Below are 15,636 nucleotides of genomic sequence, written 5' to 3'. Positions count from 1 at the left end.
GAAATTTCCTTAAATTTAATAAATATGCTAAAAATGTCATTCTTTGTTTTAAATATTTACAATTTCATTTTTTACAAAGTTCTGTACATAAAAATAAATATACAGAAACAAACCCCATCAACCATCTGCATCAGTAATCCTCACTGGTGGGCTCACCATTTATAAGGAAGACATCATTCAACGCAACCTGTCACAGAGACTGTCCTTAATTAGGAAGGACTTCCAACATAAAAGATCATTGCTGGGCCTCTTTTACCAAGATTGCTATTTAGCTAGAGGCCTTCTATCTACCAGCTAGTAATGAATCATGAAATCAACAACTGCAATGACTGACTTTCAGTGGAGCGTTACCTACTGGCAATGTCTATATCCCATGCTGACTAAAACCCTTAAACACGCAGGTGTAGTTAAGAAAAGAAATAAACCACACCTCCCCTGGGCTAGTCACTGTGAAAAGTGTGCGTAAGGCAATCGAATCAAGGGCTAAGGGATGATCTTGCTAATGTCAAAAGTGACACTAACAAGAATCTTAGTTTCATCCACCAGATGATGGGCCTCTGCGTCCAGGTCTCCAGGAACAGGTTCCACCTCCTTCTCCAGTCAAAGGATTATAACCTGGAATGAGAGAACAGAAGCAGAACACTAGATGGCTGAAAATCTGGGAATACTTTATATCAAAAATACAAATGTAAGCCTCACATGCAAAGGTATAAATTGTATTCTCATGGATATTTTCAAAAAACTTTTAACCAAGCTGGGTGTAGTGGAACATGCCTATAATCCCAGCGGCTCTGTAGGCTGATTCAGAAGGATTGAGAATTCAAAGCCAGCCTCAGCAATGACAAGGCACTAAGCAACTCAGTGAGACCCTGTCTCTAAATAAAATACAAAGTAAGGCTGGGGATGTGGCTCAGTGGTTGAGTACCCCTGAGTTCAATCCCCAGTACCAAACAAAAACAAAAACTTTTAACTACCATATTAAAAAATGTTCTACACTGTGATTGCAAGTTGAATTGACTTTTTGCAAGGGGAAAAAGAAGCATTCAGTCTTTATTCTAATTCCCCAAAACATATGGGCCAAAAAAAAAAAAAAGCCACAACAACCCACCCCATCCTTTAGGATAGTCTGACTTTGAGTATATGAATTATACGAAGGCTTCAACTGCAGTGCTTAATAAAAAGTATATATTCAAGAGCAGTTCAAGCTATAGAAAATAAATTTAAAAGGCTGGGGTTGTAGCTCAGTGGTAGCACTTGTCTGGCACGTATGAGGCACTGGGTTCAAATCCTAAGCACATTAAAAATAAAAAAATAAATGAATAAAAGACAATAAATTTAAGCCAGAATGGTGGAATGAACCTCTCATCTCAGACACTTGGGAGGCTCAGGAAGGTGGACTGCAAGTTTGAGGCCAGCCTCAGCAACTTAATGAGGCCCTGCTTCAAATTCAAAATAAAAATAAGGGCTGAGAATATAGCTTTTTGGTGGCATTCCTGGGTTCAATTCCTAGTACCATAGATAGATAGATAGATAAATACATAATGAAATTTGCCAGTTGGAACTTGGCAGAAGTTCTATAATGGAACGTCTATGAGTCAGAACTGGGTTGCCTACATCATTTCTCCCTCTCTCCCTCCCCCACTAGCTTCCCAAAGTTAGCCATCAACTGATGACTAGGTTGAGTGCTCAGGTCCCAGAGTTAACCAAACAATGAATGAGCTGGTTTTGTTCCTTACTTACTGTGGAATCTTTGGGCAATAAATCCCCATGCCTATTTCCTTCTTTGTAAAACCAGGCTGGGCAAAGGCCCTAGATTCAGAAATGCTGGATACCAAAATGGGCCATGTCATGTATTACATTTTCTACAATTCCTATTCTTCTCCTAAATATCACCACTAGGAACTCTGGAGATGTGGCTCAGTGGTAGAGCACTTGCCTAGCATATATGAGGCACTGAGTTTGATTCTCAGTATCACATTAAAAAAAAGAAACAAATAAAGGTATCGTGCCCATCTATAATAAATATATATATATATATATATATATATATATATATATATATATGTATATGTTTTTTTTTTTTTTTTTTTAAGGCTTCCAGCAATGGAAAGTTATAAAATAGCATTTTCTACTCAGCTGCACCATTCTACCAAGTTGGCTTTGGGTTCCTGACACAGAGGGGATTAGAGGGCAGCCTTTTGCCAAGTTTGTTGCCATGCTGCCTAGAGTCCACATCCTTGTCTCCTCCCTGGTCCTCAAAGATGCCAAGCAGGCCCCTGTTGTGTCCTTCTTCCCCCATGGATGTCTTTAACCTAGAACTGGTACCTACATGGTGTTCTCATATCTTATCTTTATTCTTGCTCAGAATTAACTGGGAACTCCTAGCTGGAATCACAGAAGACTATTGATTTCCATTTCGGTATGAGTTCCATTTTCCTAAGTATATCTGAAGTTTCTCTAAGACACAATAAGACAGACTGCTATGGTATTACCTAGAGTGTCCCAGTTTTCTTCACACAGAAAAAAAGCTCTGAACAAACATCTGTTCACATTTTTTTGAGAAAAAGTTACTTATGAGAAAGAAATAAGGAAAACCTTACTATAAGACTTAACCACTATGTTTTAATCCCTTGACAGTCATTTGCCAGGTGGGCAGAATGTTCCCCATCCTGCTTACCTCTTTTCTTATAGAGCTGCAGAGGGATCAAGTGAGAATACTGATCCCAAGCATAATTCTAATTACTTAGGACCTATGTGGCATTTTCTGTTTCCTTTATTTAATCTTCATAACCCTAAGCTTAGAAATTAGTGTCAATTTATGGACATTGAGACAAAAGAAATAGAATCTACTTTTAAAAGGTTAAGTACATCCTGTAAGTGTTGAAAAATAAACGTTTGACATTGGTGCTTACCACCTCCCCGCAAAGGCTTTTTGTCAGATTTCCGTTTTGGGATGACAGATGAAGTAGAAGGCCCAGGACTCTCTTCCTCCTATTTGAACACACATAGGCTTAAGAATTACTTAAAACCTTCTACTTTGGGGCTGGGGATGTGGCTCAAGCGGTAGCGCGCTCGCCTGGCATGCGTGCGGCCGGGGCTCGATCCTCAGCACCACATACAAACAAAGATGTTGTGTCTGCCGAAAACTTAAAAAAAAAGCAAAAAACAAAAAAAAACTTCTACTTGGGGCTGGGGCTGTAGCTCAATGGTAGAGTGCTTGGCTAGCATGCATAAGACCTTGGGTTCAATCCCCAGAATCACAAAGAAAAAAATTTAACATTCTACTTAACAAATCTTTATCTATTAGAAAATGGCAGGCCAATCTATAGTTACCTGAGGGTTTCTCGCATTTCTTTTGTAACTCTTGCCTTCCTGCATGTTGTCCCACATTTCAATCTTCTGTCTCCTTTTCTCTTCTTCAAGCTGAGAAACAGAATCACATAAGAAGGTACTCATAAGTGCCACCCTTTCAAGGAAAATATTTATTTTCATAATTATTAATTTAAATGTTTTTCAAAACAAACCGGCACCCATTATTTTCTTCAGTTAAAAAAGCTGTTGTGATCTAGTTGTGTGAGTTTAACTCTTGCTTTTCTGTACTTTTTTTTTTTTTTGGTAGCAGGGATTGAACCCAGGAGCACTCAACCACTGAGCCATATCTCCAGTCCTTTTTTACTTTGAGACATGGTCTTGCTAAGTTGCTTAGGACCTCATTAAGTTGCTGAGGCTGGCTTTGAACTTGTGATCCTCCTTCCTCAACATCCTGAGCTGTTGAAATTATAAGTATATGCCACTAGGCCTGATTGCTTTTTACACTATTAAAAAAAAAAGCAATGTGTCATGGGAAAAAAGAGCAATGACTGATGTCTTCTGAAACTTGCACTTAATAGGACATTTTTAGAATGTGGAACTATTTTGACTTGGAAAAGGTGGCAAGCAAGCCTCCTTTTGTCATCACCTGGCTGTCATCTGGCTGTGCCGCCCAGGGAAGTCACTAAAACCCTCTGCCTGAGGCTGTGAGGATCATAGGAAAGACCTTTGCCTCTGTTCTCTATTCCTTAACAAATACCATCTCTTCCAGCAACCAAGAACTACAACTGACACGTATACCAACAGTACTTAAAATTTCTCATTTCCAATGGAATCCAGACAGAAACGTAATTCATTCTGGTTCTACATAACTGACGTCACAAGGATTTGTGAACAGATGTCTTAAAAAGCGGGCACCCAGCAAGTTTCTCCATAGAATACAAGATTTATCACTGCTACACCCGAACATCTATTACATCATACTTCCACTGTCCTCAAGTAAAAAAGGTCAAGAAACCAATCACCTCTAAACATGAAAGTTCTTTAATACTTCAGTGAGTGATTGAGAACATCTAAATGAAACCATAGAAGTCAAATTCTGACCTTATACACAAGAAATCTCATAGTAACCATAAGGCACAGATCCAATCAGAATTACATATGCCATAGAATTTAGACACTTGAATACGGACAGACTTTTTGTCCCTCTTGCAATTTTAGGAGGCTTTCATTACAATTTTAAAGTTGTCTTTTAAAAGATTTTTCAGCCATGTATGGTGGTGCATGCCTGTAATCCTAGCAGCTGTAGAAGACTTAGGCAGGAAAAGTGAAGCTTCAAAGCCAGACTCAGCAATTTGGCAAGGGTGTAAGCAACCCAGTAAGACCCTATCTCAAAATTTAAATAAAAAGATAGATAAATGGCCTGGAGATGTGAATCAGTAGTCAAGTGCCCTTAGGTTCAATCCTTGATTCCAAAGGGGAAAAAAAGATTTTTCAGTTATATTAGCAAACTGAATGATAGAACTGTTACAATACACAAACTAAGACCCTGAAATCACTGAATTCTGGTGCACAGAAGAAATACAACTTATTGTACAGCTCTTAGAAACAAAACAATAATAATTAATGGTTTGGGCTGGGGGTATAGCTCAGTGATAGGGTACTTGCCTAGTATATGCAGAACCCTAAATTCCATTCTCAGGATAATACACACACAAACACAGAATTAATGGTTATAAACTGGGGGGGAGGGAGTGTTCAAAATGACATGCTTCCATTTCAATAAAAAGGAGCCCAGGGACTGGGGATGTGGCTCAAGCGGTAGCGGGCTCGCCTGGCATGCGTGCGGCCTGGGTTCAATCCTCAGCACCACATACTAGGAGTGGCAACTAATCCCCATAGAAGTGCAATGGTATTAGATTGGAAGGATCCTGAAGGATGTGAAGGAACTATACAGCCATATGTATTGGATCATCTTCCTATAAATTTATGGGGACGAGATGTCCTAGATCAATTAGGTTTGACATTAACAAATAACATCAACAAAAATGCACCCACTATTATGACTAGACAAGGTTTTAGGAAAGGAAAAAGATTAGAAAAACAAGAACAAGGTATAGCAGCACCAATACAAATAGATCAAGGAACAGACAGACATGGGTTGGATTTTCAGAAAGGGCCACTGAGACAATAAAAATTACTTGGAAATCAGAAAGACCAGTATGGGTTCCTCAGTGGCCCCTGACTAAAGAAAAGATACAAGCAGCCCATGACCTGGTCAAACAACAATTAGCAGAAGGACATATACAACCTTCTGTATCTCCCCATAATACTCCCATTTTTGTCATCAAAAAGAAATCTGGTAAATGGAGATTATTGCAAGATTTAAGAGCCATTAATAATGAGATGGTTATTATGGGACCTGCTCAATCAGGGATTCCTCAGTTGTCTGCTTTGCCAAAAACCTGGTATGTTTTAGTTATAGATATTAAAGATTGTTTTTTTTCAATTCCAATTCATCCTGAGGATAGTCCACGTTTTGCATTTACTATCCCTGCACTGAATCATGAAGGTCCTGATCAGAGATATGAATGGAAAGTACTCCCTCAAGGGATGGCTAACAGCCCAACTATGTGTCAAATTTATGTTAACAAAGTAATCCAGCCACTTAGAAATCAAAATCCTGAACTACAAATATTTCACTATATGGATGATGTATTATTAGCACACAAAGATAAAAACACATTGCTAGAATGTTATGCCACACTTACAAACTTATTAAAAAATTATAATCTAGAGATAGCAATAGATAAAGTACAATTAAATTTTCCAATTAATTATTTAGGAGTTTTATTATCCTCAACCATGGTCCATCCACCAAAAATTCAAATACGAGTAGATCAACTCAAATCACTTAATGACTTTCAAAAGTTATTAGGAGACATAAATTGGATAAGGCCTTATTTAGGTATACCAACAGGAGAGTTGGGACCTTTATTTGATATCCTAAAAGGTCCATCAGATCCAAATTCACCCCGAATGTTAACGCCTGAAGAAAGGCATTAAAAATCATTGAAACATATATGGAAAATATGCATTTGGATAGAATTGATATAAGTTTGCCTTTATTATTTATTGTACTACCAACAAAAAATATTCCTACAGGAGTATTTTGGCAAGAAGGTCCATTATTATGGATACATTTATCTTATTCTCCTAACACTATTCTTACTAGGTATCCTGAGGCTGTAGGACAATTAATACTCAAAGGAATAAAAGCAGCAAAGGGAGTGTTTGGAATTTTTCCCAATAAAATTATTACTCCATATACTATGAATCAAATTGATGAGTTAGCTAATGAGTTAATACTTGGGCAATAATCATGTGCAAATCTAATGTTTCATTTGATAACCACTTACCATCTAATCCTTTATTGTCTTTTTGGTCATTGCATCCTGTAATTTTTCCAAAAATGACAAGAAAAACACCTATCATGAATGCTCCAAATATATTCACTGATGGGTCAAATAATGGTACAGCAGCAGTAGTTACCCCTGATCAAACTTTTACATTTTTAGTACCCAAACAATCAGCTCAAAAGGTAGAGCTTAATGCAGTTTTACAAGCTTTTGTGATGTTTAAAGATTCTGTATTTAATTTATTTTCTGATAGTCAGTATGTAGTTAATGCTATAGTATCTCTTGAAGATGCTGGTAGGATTTCCCCTTCTTCTACTGTTTTCTCTTTGCTTTCCATTATACAAAGTCTAATCTGGGACAGAAAAGATCCATTCTTTATAGGACATATCAGGGCACATACAGGATTGCCTGGAGCCCTTAGTTTGGGCAACGATTTAGCAGATAAAACTACACATGACATACATATTTTCTCTACACTAGAAGAAGCTATAAATTTTCATAAAAAGTTCCATGTCAATGCTAATACTTTACAAAAGCGTTTTAAAATAACTAAGGAACAAGCTAGACAAATAATAAAACAATGTCAAAATTGTGTGACCTTTCTACCACAAGTTAATCTTGGAGTCAATCCTAGAGGATTGATACCTAACCATATTTGGCAGATGGACGTCACACACTTGCCAGAATTTGGAAAATTAAAATATTTGCATGTTACAGTTGATACTTCTTCTGGATTTTTGATGGGCTCCCTTCATGCCGGAGAAAAAAACTAAAGATGTTATAGCTCATTGCTTACAAAATTTTGCCACTGTGGGTGTTCCAAAACAGTTAAAAACAGATAATGCCCCTGGTTATACTTCTACCTCTTTTAAACAATTTTGCTCAACATTTGGCATTACTCATATAACAGGAATCCCATACAATCCACAGGGACAAGGCATAGTTGAAAGAGCTCATCAAACTATTAAAATGTACTTATTAAAGCAAAAAGAAGGAATTGGGAAGGGGTATATATTCCCCAAAGATAAACTTAAAATAACCCTTTTTACTCTAAACTTTTTAAATTTGGATTCATCAGGACTTAGTGCTGCGGAAAGGCATATGTGTCCAAAAAATGTACATAAGCCCAAGGTACTTTGGAAGGATATTCTAACAGGACAAAGGAAAGGTCCTGACCCAGTAATTGTCTGGAGTCGGGGGTCTGTTTGTGTGTTTCCACAGGGAGAACAGCAGCCAATTTGGATTCCAGAGAGATTAACCAAGGTCCTGACCCAGTGATTGTCTGGAGTCGGGGGTCTGTTTATGTGTTTCCACAGGGAGAACAGCAGCCGATTTGGATTCCAGAAAGATTAACTAAAGCGATTTCTACAGACCAAAAAGATGATTTGGCTCAAATCCATAACAACTGATATCCAAAACTCCAGTTTGGCTATTCTTACATCTGCAACAGAACCAGGATGCTTTTTTCAATATCTATTTTATTATTGCCCTTTGCCATATCATGAAGTTCTATTTTGTTTTTTGAGCTCATACAGACCTAGGTTAATGTTTTGCTGATCAGTTCTATTTTTTGACTATAGAGTTTTTAAACATTGCAATGGAGATTTCACCTGTAAAAAGTTATAAGGCCTTTACTCTAATGTTATGTGTTGTATGTATTCTATTATGTGTGCACACTTGTGTTTTGTGTTACATGTTTGAATGTATGTATGTCCATATATCATATAGGGTGAGCGCTCATGATAAAATGGATCCAAATATTTTTTTTTCCACGTGATTTATATGGTTTAATTTAAATTGGGTAAACAACTGTTGAGGATTGTTTTAATATGTAAACAAAAAAGAAGGTTAACAGATCTGTTTGTTTACTTTCACCTTTCCTTTTCATTATATTTAATAATTCTCTTAAAGATAATGTAAATTGTTAAGAAAATTGTTTTCTTTTAGTGCCTTCTGTAATGTTACATAATTTTTTCTTTAGCCATTATTGCCAGAATTCCTATCTTCATCCCAGTGCCGGTGAAGACAATGTAAATTGTTAAGAAAATTGTTTTCTTTTAGTGCCTTCTGGAATGTTACATAATTTTTTCTTTAGCCATTATTGCCAGAATTCCTATCTTCATCCCAGTGCTGGTGAAGTCAAAGATAAAACCAATCTACAGCTTCTACAATAGCCATCACTGAACTGCTTGCAGAACTTGCCTGGACACATTGTGAGCTCACCTGTATGCATTGTGAACTATCTGTTGGTGCAGCAACTTGTGGTAGTGTTGGGGTATTTTTGCTGATGATGTCACCGGTGGTACAATTTTTCAAAGGAGCCCTCAATTGGCTTAATGTCATGGCATTTTGCATCCTCCTCTACTAGTGATGGTCTAAAATTTGGGGGCCAACAGAGGTGAGGCAAAGAACCTCACCCCCCCACTGGTGCAAAGGCCTATCCACAAGTATAGCTGTATGCTGGACCGGTAGTCAGTGACGGGTATGATCCAATTGCAGTGGTACCAACCTAAGACAGGAGGCTGACGCCTAGAGGTCAGTTCATCCGATGACGGGTAAGGACCATATGTTGAATTGGACTGCCTAACAGACACGGTCCCTAAGCCACATGCTTGTTGTTTAAACAGAGAGGGGGAGATGTTGAGAGGCACAGCCGAAGGGGCCCCAGCAAACTTCCAGCTGCCGGCTGATGATTGGCTCACAGCGGCCCCAGCAACATCTAGCTGATTGGCTCCTCTGCGGTGATGCTCATTGGGCTGTTTCCCTGCCCTTTCAGACCACGGAGCTGCTCATTGGGGGACCCTTTTGGCTCCGCCCACGTGACCCAGCCAATCGGCCTCAAGAGCAGAAGGATTGTGGGAGGTGGAGAGAAGCTTGTCTGGGAGAGAGAGGCTTGTGGAAAGCCCGTGGTGGCAGTTGAGGCTCTGAGGGTTTTTCCTGAGAGGCTGTTTTGTTTGGCGTGTGTGGTTCTAAAAATAAAGTTAGTTTCTTTTGACAAGTGGCTCCTGATTGTGCCCAGCCAGACTGCGGCAACATACAAATAAAAATGTTGTGTCCATCAAAATTTAAAAAAAAAAGGAGCCCATTGCAGAGTGCGGTGGCACTTGCCTGTAATCCCAATAGCTCAGGAGGCTGACAGAGGAGGATCACAAGTTCAAAGCCAGCCTCAGCAAAAATGAGCTGCTAAGCAACTCAGTAAGATCTTGTCTCTAAGTAAAATACAAAATAGGGCTGGGGATGTGGCTCAGTGGTTGAGTGCCCCTGAGTTTAATCCCCAGTACCAAAAAAAATAAAAAATACATGTGTTTATTTTGTTTTTAATATTTATTTTTTAGGTGTAGATGGATACAACACAATGCCTTTATTTTTATGTGGTGCTGAGGATCGAACCTGGGTCCTGCCTGTGCTAAGCAAGTGCTCTACCACTGAGCCACAATCCCAGCCCATACATGTGTTTATATATAGATCAAATATTTCTGGAAAAAAATGCCCCAGAAACTTAACATTGTATGGGATGCTTGTGCAGTGGAAAGTTGAGGGAGTGGGGAAATATAAAAATTTAGTTTCCATGGTATAGATTTTTACATTTCAACTTTTTTTTGTTATTGTTGTTTTATTTGTTTATTTTTATGTGGTGCTGAGGATAAAACCCAGCCCCACAACTTTTTCTAATTAAAAAAGTTAAGTAAATAATGTACACTTTAGGTTGACAACTAAAGGGAAGATAGCTGATCAACTGTCATGGACACTAAAAAAGGCTGTTGGAGCTGGGCACAGAGGGGATTGTCTATAATTGCATCTTATCAGGAGACTGAGTTAGAAGGGCAGAGTGTTCAATGCCAGCCTAAGAAACTTAGTCTTAAAGAAACTTAGACCCTGTCTCAATATAAGGCTGGGAATATAGTTCAGTACAGAGTACTTGCCTAACATGAGCAAGGCCCTGGGTTCAATTCCCAGTACAGGGGAAAAAGAAAAGAAAAGGCTGTTGGAGGGCTGTGGATATAGCTCAGTTGGTACAGTGCATCACATGCACAAGGCCCTGGATTCAATCCCCAGCACCACACACACAAAAGGCTGTTGGGACAGGTGATCAAGAAGGGGAGTGTATGGAAGTGGTCCCAGCCAAGTGAGGCAGACAAACCACAAGGAGATGACCATGAGAAATAAGAACAGCTGTCAGTGACTGCAGAAAGACACCTTTCTCTGGAACAAGGGATAGATGTAAGCGAGACCAATAATACAACCTTAAAAGTTGCTGGCAGAGGCATCATTTTGAGGGGATAAGGAGGCCCAGAAACTTCTGGACTAAAATTAGATGACAAAGGTCATTTTAGTGGCATAGATGAGGACAAAGCTGGTGAGTGATCATACCACTGCATTCCACCTGACTGCTGAAGGCAATCCTCAGTTCTTCCTCCCCACCTCACCTTCCACCTTCTCTTTCAACCAAATCCCATGCCTTAAAAATCTTTTAAAACACGGGTGTGGTAGCACAAGCCAGAAATTCCAGCAGTCAGAAAGCTGAGGCAGGAGGATCACAAGTTCAAAGCCAGCTTTAGAAATTTAATGAGACCCTGTTTCAAAAAAAAAGGGGGTGGGGGATGGGGATATAGCTCAGTGGTAAAGCACCCGAGTTTAATCTCTGGTACCAAAAAAAAAAACTTTCAAAACACCATCTCCTGTTTTCCATCTCTCTCTCTCAATTTTTTTTTTTAAGTAGTAGTTGGACATAATATCTTTATTTTATTTATTTATTTTTATGTGATGCTAAGAAACAAGCTCAGCGCCTCACACGTGCAAGGCATGTGCTCCACCGCTGAGCCCCAGCCCAGCCCCAGCCCTTGCCCCTGTTTTCCATCTCTTATTAGCACCACTGTTGGCTGGGCCCCTCAGCTGCCTTCCCCTCATTCTCCTTCAATTCACTGAAGAGTGCTCTTCCCTCATGCTACCTCATGTGCAACACAGCTTAAAACAAAGCTAAAAGTGTTTTCTGTGTGTCTGTGACTCAAGACCTAGACACATGAGTATTTCCCACTTAACAGAATGAAAATGCATGCTGACCAACAAAAAAATAAGTGGAAGCCCTTCTGCTCCTACTACTCCCAACAGGCACAGGTACTTATACACACATCTTGCCTCCAGTCTGTCCCTCTTAAGCGCTGTACTTTGCATTACAATAATACATCCACATTTATCCTTCCCTAACAACAGAATTATTTTCTCATATCACCAATATTTACATGGTAGGCCTTAAAACATCTGTTGAATTTCACAGGATAGGACCCTGTTCTAACAATTTACAAATAAGAACATATAATTAAGTCACTCTTACCCACTAAGCTTCACACCATTTTTTAAGACTACATTTTCAAAGTAAAACCATTCATATTAGATTCAGCTCAGAGGTAGAGCACTCACTTGACAAGCTCCAGACCCTAGATTTAATCCCCAGAACAGCAAATAATAATAATAAAAAAAACTTACTAAATAAAACCAGTTTATACCTGTCTTAGTTTTTCCTTATGCTTTTCAACTTGTGCATTCAGTTCTTCTTGCATTCTTAAACGAGCAGCTGCTAAAGCCTCTTGTCGTTTAACAACAACATCAGGTTCTAAAATATCAGGAAAAAAATGTGAGATAAGGCATCTTATACAATATAAAATAGAAATTTCTCAGTGTCTGTAAGTATAGATGTACAATGTTATACAACAACAACAATTTTATTTTATTTTTTTGATGGTGCTGGGGATCAGAACCCAGGGCCTTGTGCATGCCAGGGCAAGCACTCTACCAACTGAGCTATATCCCCAGCTCAACACAACAAAAAAATTCTTATGTGAGAAATCCTACCCACTTCTGCACATATATCTGACTGCTTAAGGGAACAGGTGACAATGCCTTAGCCATAGTTCTTCAGCCCTAAATTATCAGAAACAAATCTCTGTACTTGGGAGATTTGAGGTGGGAGGATCCCTTAAGTTCAGTTCAAAACCAACCTGGGTAACACAGTAAGCTTTGTTTCCTAAAACAGCAACAGCTCCAATCTCAGTACTGCTTTGTGGTTTTTTTTTTTGTTGTTGTTGTTTGAGTTAGGGTCTCACTTGGCTCTTTCAAAAAATAAATGCAGATATCTGTATTCCCTACAATAATGTTAATTCAGGAAGTCTGGTATACAGTGGGCCTGTGAATGAAATATGAGTAATATGAGATTCACAGTGAGATTTCATTATATAAATTGAATACCTCACTCACACCCAATCTTTAGGTTGACCAGAACTCCAAAAGTTAAAGAAAGTTTTCTGAATCTTCCCTCCCACCCTTATTTTTGGTACTAGGGACTGAACCCACAGGTACTTTACCCTGAGCCACATCCTCAGTCCTTTCTATTTTTTTAATTAGGGTTTTGTTAAGTTGCTGGCACTAGCCTCAAACCTGCAATCTTTTTGCCTGTCTCCCAAAGTCACTGGGATTTCCAGGTGTGAGACATCAAGCACAGCCAGTTTTCTGAATCTTTACCAATCACTTAATTAGCCCACACCTATATCAAAAAAAGGTAAAGATTCATAGGAATTTTATCCTCATTTCTACAGAAAAGAAAAATCCTCCCAACTAGCCTTAAGAATATTAACAAGTGCCAGTTTATGTTTTTATCTAATTTGTAAAATAAAGCTTTCCACCCTAACTCAGTACTGTAGTGACTCAGATGCATGAAGATATGTGTTTGCTCTGGAGCTGGGGTGTTGACATGTTGCCAAGGCTGGCCTCAAACACTTGGGCTCAAGTAACCCTCCTGCCTCAGTCTCCTGAGGAGCTAAGACTACATGCCAGTGTAGCCTTTAACCAGTGAAAAGATTACTTTGAGATGGAATTTTTTTTATACAACTAATGCAATTAAAAATCAGATCTGAGAATTTAGTGAAAAATTATGATGAATTATCTATGAAGAGTTAAGGCTGTTTGTGATCACTCACAAAGGTTCTTGTGATAAAACTCAGTGGACAGATCCATATGTACCAAGAAACTGTTTTCATTTTAATCCTTCCTAAAATTAATAATCATTTAATAAGATATGCAGTGAGCACACTACACATCATCAGGCAGACAGGTTGAATTTTCCAATCTCATTAAAATCTCTGAAACAGGGCTGGGATGTAGCTTAGAAGTAGACAGTGTTAGGGTTGTGGCTCAGTGGTAGAGGGCTCACCTAGCACATGGGAGGCCCTGGGTTCAATCCTAGGCACCACATGAGTGCTTATCTAGCATGTTTGAGACCCTGGTTTCAATCCCCCAGTGTCACCACTCCCCCCTTGCAAAAAAAAAAAAAATTCCAGATTATCTTCATTTCTACTGTCAAAGTTTAAGACAATTTGAAAATTGACACTAAAAAATAATCTCTGAATCAAAAACAGAATTACACATACACCAAAATCAACTTTAGAGGCAAAGTACCCCTTCCCATACATAAAGAAGCATATGTATTGTTACCCTTAAATAGGGACTTTTAAATAATAGTACAAAAAGTAGGTGTCAAGCCACTGTCTTCGTTTCAAGTCACTGTCTTCTTTTCGGTTATATCAGACACTAACCCACAGCAGCCTCAGCTTGGTCCAGCTGTCTCTGCCTCAAGGCCCTTAGTCTGGCGGAGAGCTTCTGAAAGACCACGTAGAGAAGGATGCAGCTGAATAGGATGTACCAGCCATAGGTGGCCAGCAGGGAGCCCACTGAAAAGGAAAAATAAGATACTAAAAATGATACTTCCATAAATCTCAATAAAGAAAAATTGGCTCCTGCCCTAAAAACCTTCTCGGTTTAGCTGAAAAAACGCCCTCTTACAACAAAAAGAGCGAGAAGCGCAACAATTAAGGGAGTCGGCTCAACCATCTAGGGAGTATGGCCGGTGGAGGGCACAGCAATGGGTTCTGGAGATTGAGGGGTAGCTTATCCGATCCGAGCTGGCAAAGGTCTTTCAGAACTACAAAATCACACATAAAGCAGTGACAGCACGGGGTGTGTGTACGGGCGAAGGTGAGGGGAGGGGGGTCTAGAAAGAAACGTTAAGGGTCGAGTGACAGAAAGGACTGCAGTACAGGACTACAGCAAACAAGACCCGCGGGCGCCACCCAAAGATGGGGGGGCTCTAGAGAAGGCATCTGCGCGAGGTCCAGGCCGCAGCCCAGGGCCTGAATGCGAGGTTAACGCCCGACTGCGAGTCAGGCCTCTAGGCCCGGGCCCTCAGCTCAGAGCCGGGGACCACCCACCGAACATGGCGGCGCGCCGAAGAGGTGATACTCGCGCCCCACTTAACCACAGCCCGCGGCAACTCACCTGTGACGTGCAAGAAGCGCAGCCCCTCAGTCTCCAGGGCCGGCCGCGCGGACAGCTGTTCCCCTTCCCGCTCCATCGCCGCCACCACCGCTGCACAGCCCTGCCGCGTCGCCTCTATCCGGGTACTTCCGGCCGGTCGTTACGTACACGTGGCGCTCCTGGACGTGGCAGTGGTGTCTACCAATCGCGTCTGGACCCGTCCTGACGCTTGGCCAATCGCAGAGTAGGTGCCTCCGAGAGGCGGGGCGAAAGTCAGCTGGACACACCCCGAGCCTGCAGGGCTGCGCTGGGCGAGGAGGTTTAATCTTCGTAGTGTCCTCAGTGAGGGAGGAAATCAGACTTCTATTCTGATTTCTTATGGAATTTGTACTTTTATACTGATTGGACACTGAGTCAAGAAGATTAGGGTCCGCCCAGGGATAGGGATTGCGCCCACACTCTTGCCGGAGCCCTTTAGGCAACAGAGCTCAACCTTTTGGCGACATCCGTCCCGCAAAGCTGTAAACACGAAATACAGCAGCTTCTTTATCCTACTTTAAGGCCAAGAAAGTCTCACTGAACCTAAAAGTTCTCCAGAATCAAA

General features: G+C 40.2%; 1 protein-coding gene across 1 annotated transcript; it reads right to left on the bottom strand.

Moving 5' to 3' along the window:
* Selenos (selenoprotein S) lies at positions 1 to 15,205 on the bottom strand. The gene is made up of 6 exons (XM_046435901.2): positions 15,054 to 15,205; positions 14,315 to 14,449; positions 12,233 to 12,339; positions 3,334 to 3,423; positions 2,913 to 2,991; positions 1 to 615 (listed from the first exon to the last, which is right to left on the bottom strand). Exons 1-6 carry the CDS (start codon positions 15,127 to 15,129, stop codon positions 536 to 538), a joined length of 567 nt encoding a protein of 188 aa, XP_046291857.1. The 5' UTR covers positions 15,130 to 15,205; the 3' UTR covers positions 1 to 535.
* Positions 15,206 to 15,636: the final 431 nt, after the last annotated feature.

This window comes from Marmota monax, unplaced genomic scaffold (assembly GCF_021218885.2).
Source record: "Marmota monax isolate L192 unplaced genomic scaffold, Marmota_monax_Labrador192_F-V1.1 WCK01_AAM20220418_F8-fsc00005, whole genome shotgun sequence".
Classification (NCBI taxonomy): domain Eukaryota; kingdom Metazoa; phylum Chordata; class Mammalia; order Rodentia; family Sciuridae; genus Marmota; species Marmota monax.
The sequence above is the reverse complement of the archived record's forward strand: the minus strand, read 5'-3'. Positions and strand labels throughout refer to the sequence as shown.

Bases quoted from the DNA above. Each gene is read 5' to 3' on its own strand.
- Selenos (XM_046435901.2), bottom strand. From the start codon at position 15,129: ATGGAGCGGGAAGGGGAACAGCTGTCCGCGCGGCCGGCCCTGGAGACT. The intron at 3,424-12,232 runs GTATAAACTGGT...TCTGTTTCTCAG, and splicing joins ATAAGGAAAAACTAAGACAG to CTTGAAGAAGAGAAAAGGAG. The intron at 616-2,912 runs GTAAGCACCAAT...CTCTCATTCCAG, and splicing joins AAAGCCTTTGCGGGGAGGTG to GTTATAATCCTTTGACTGGA.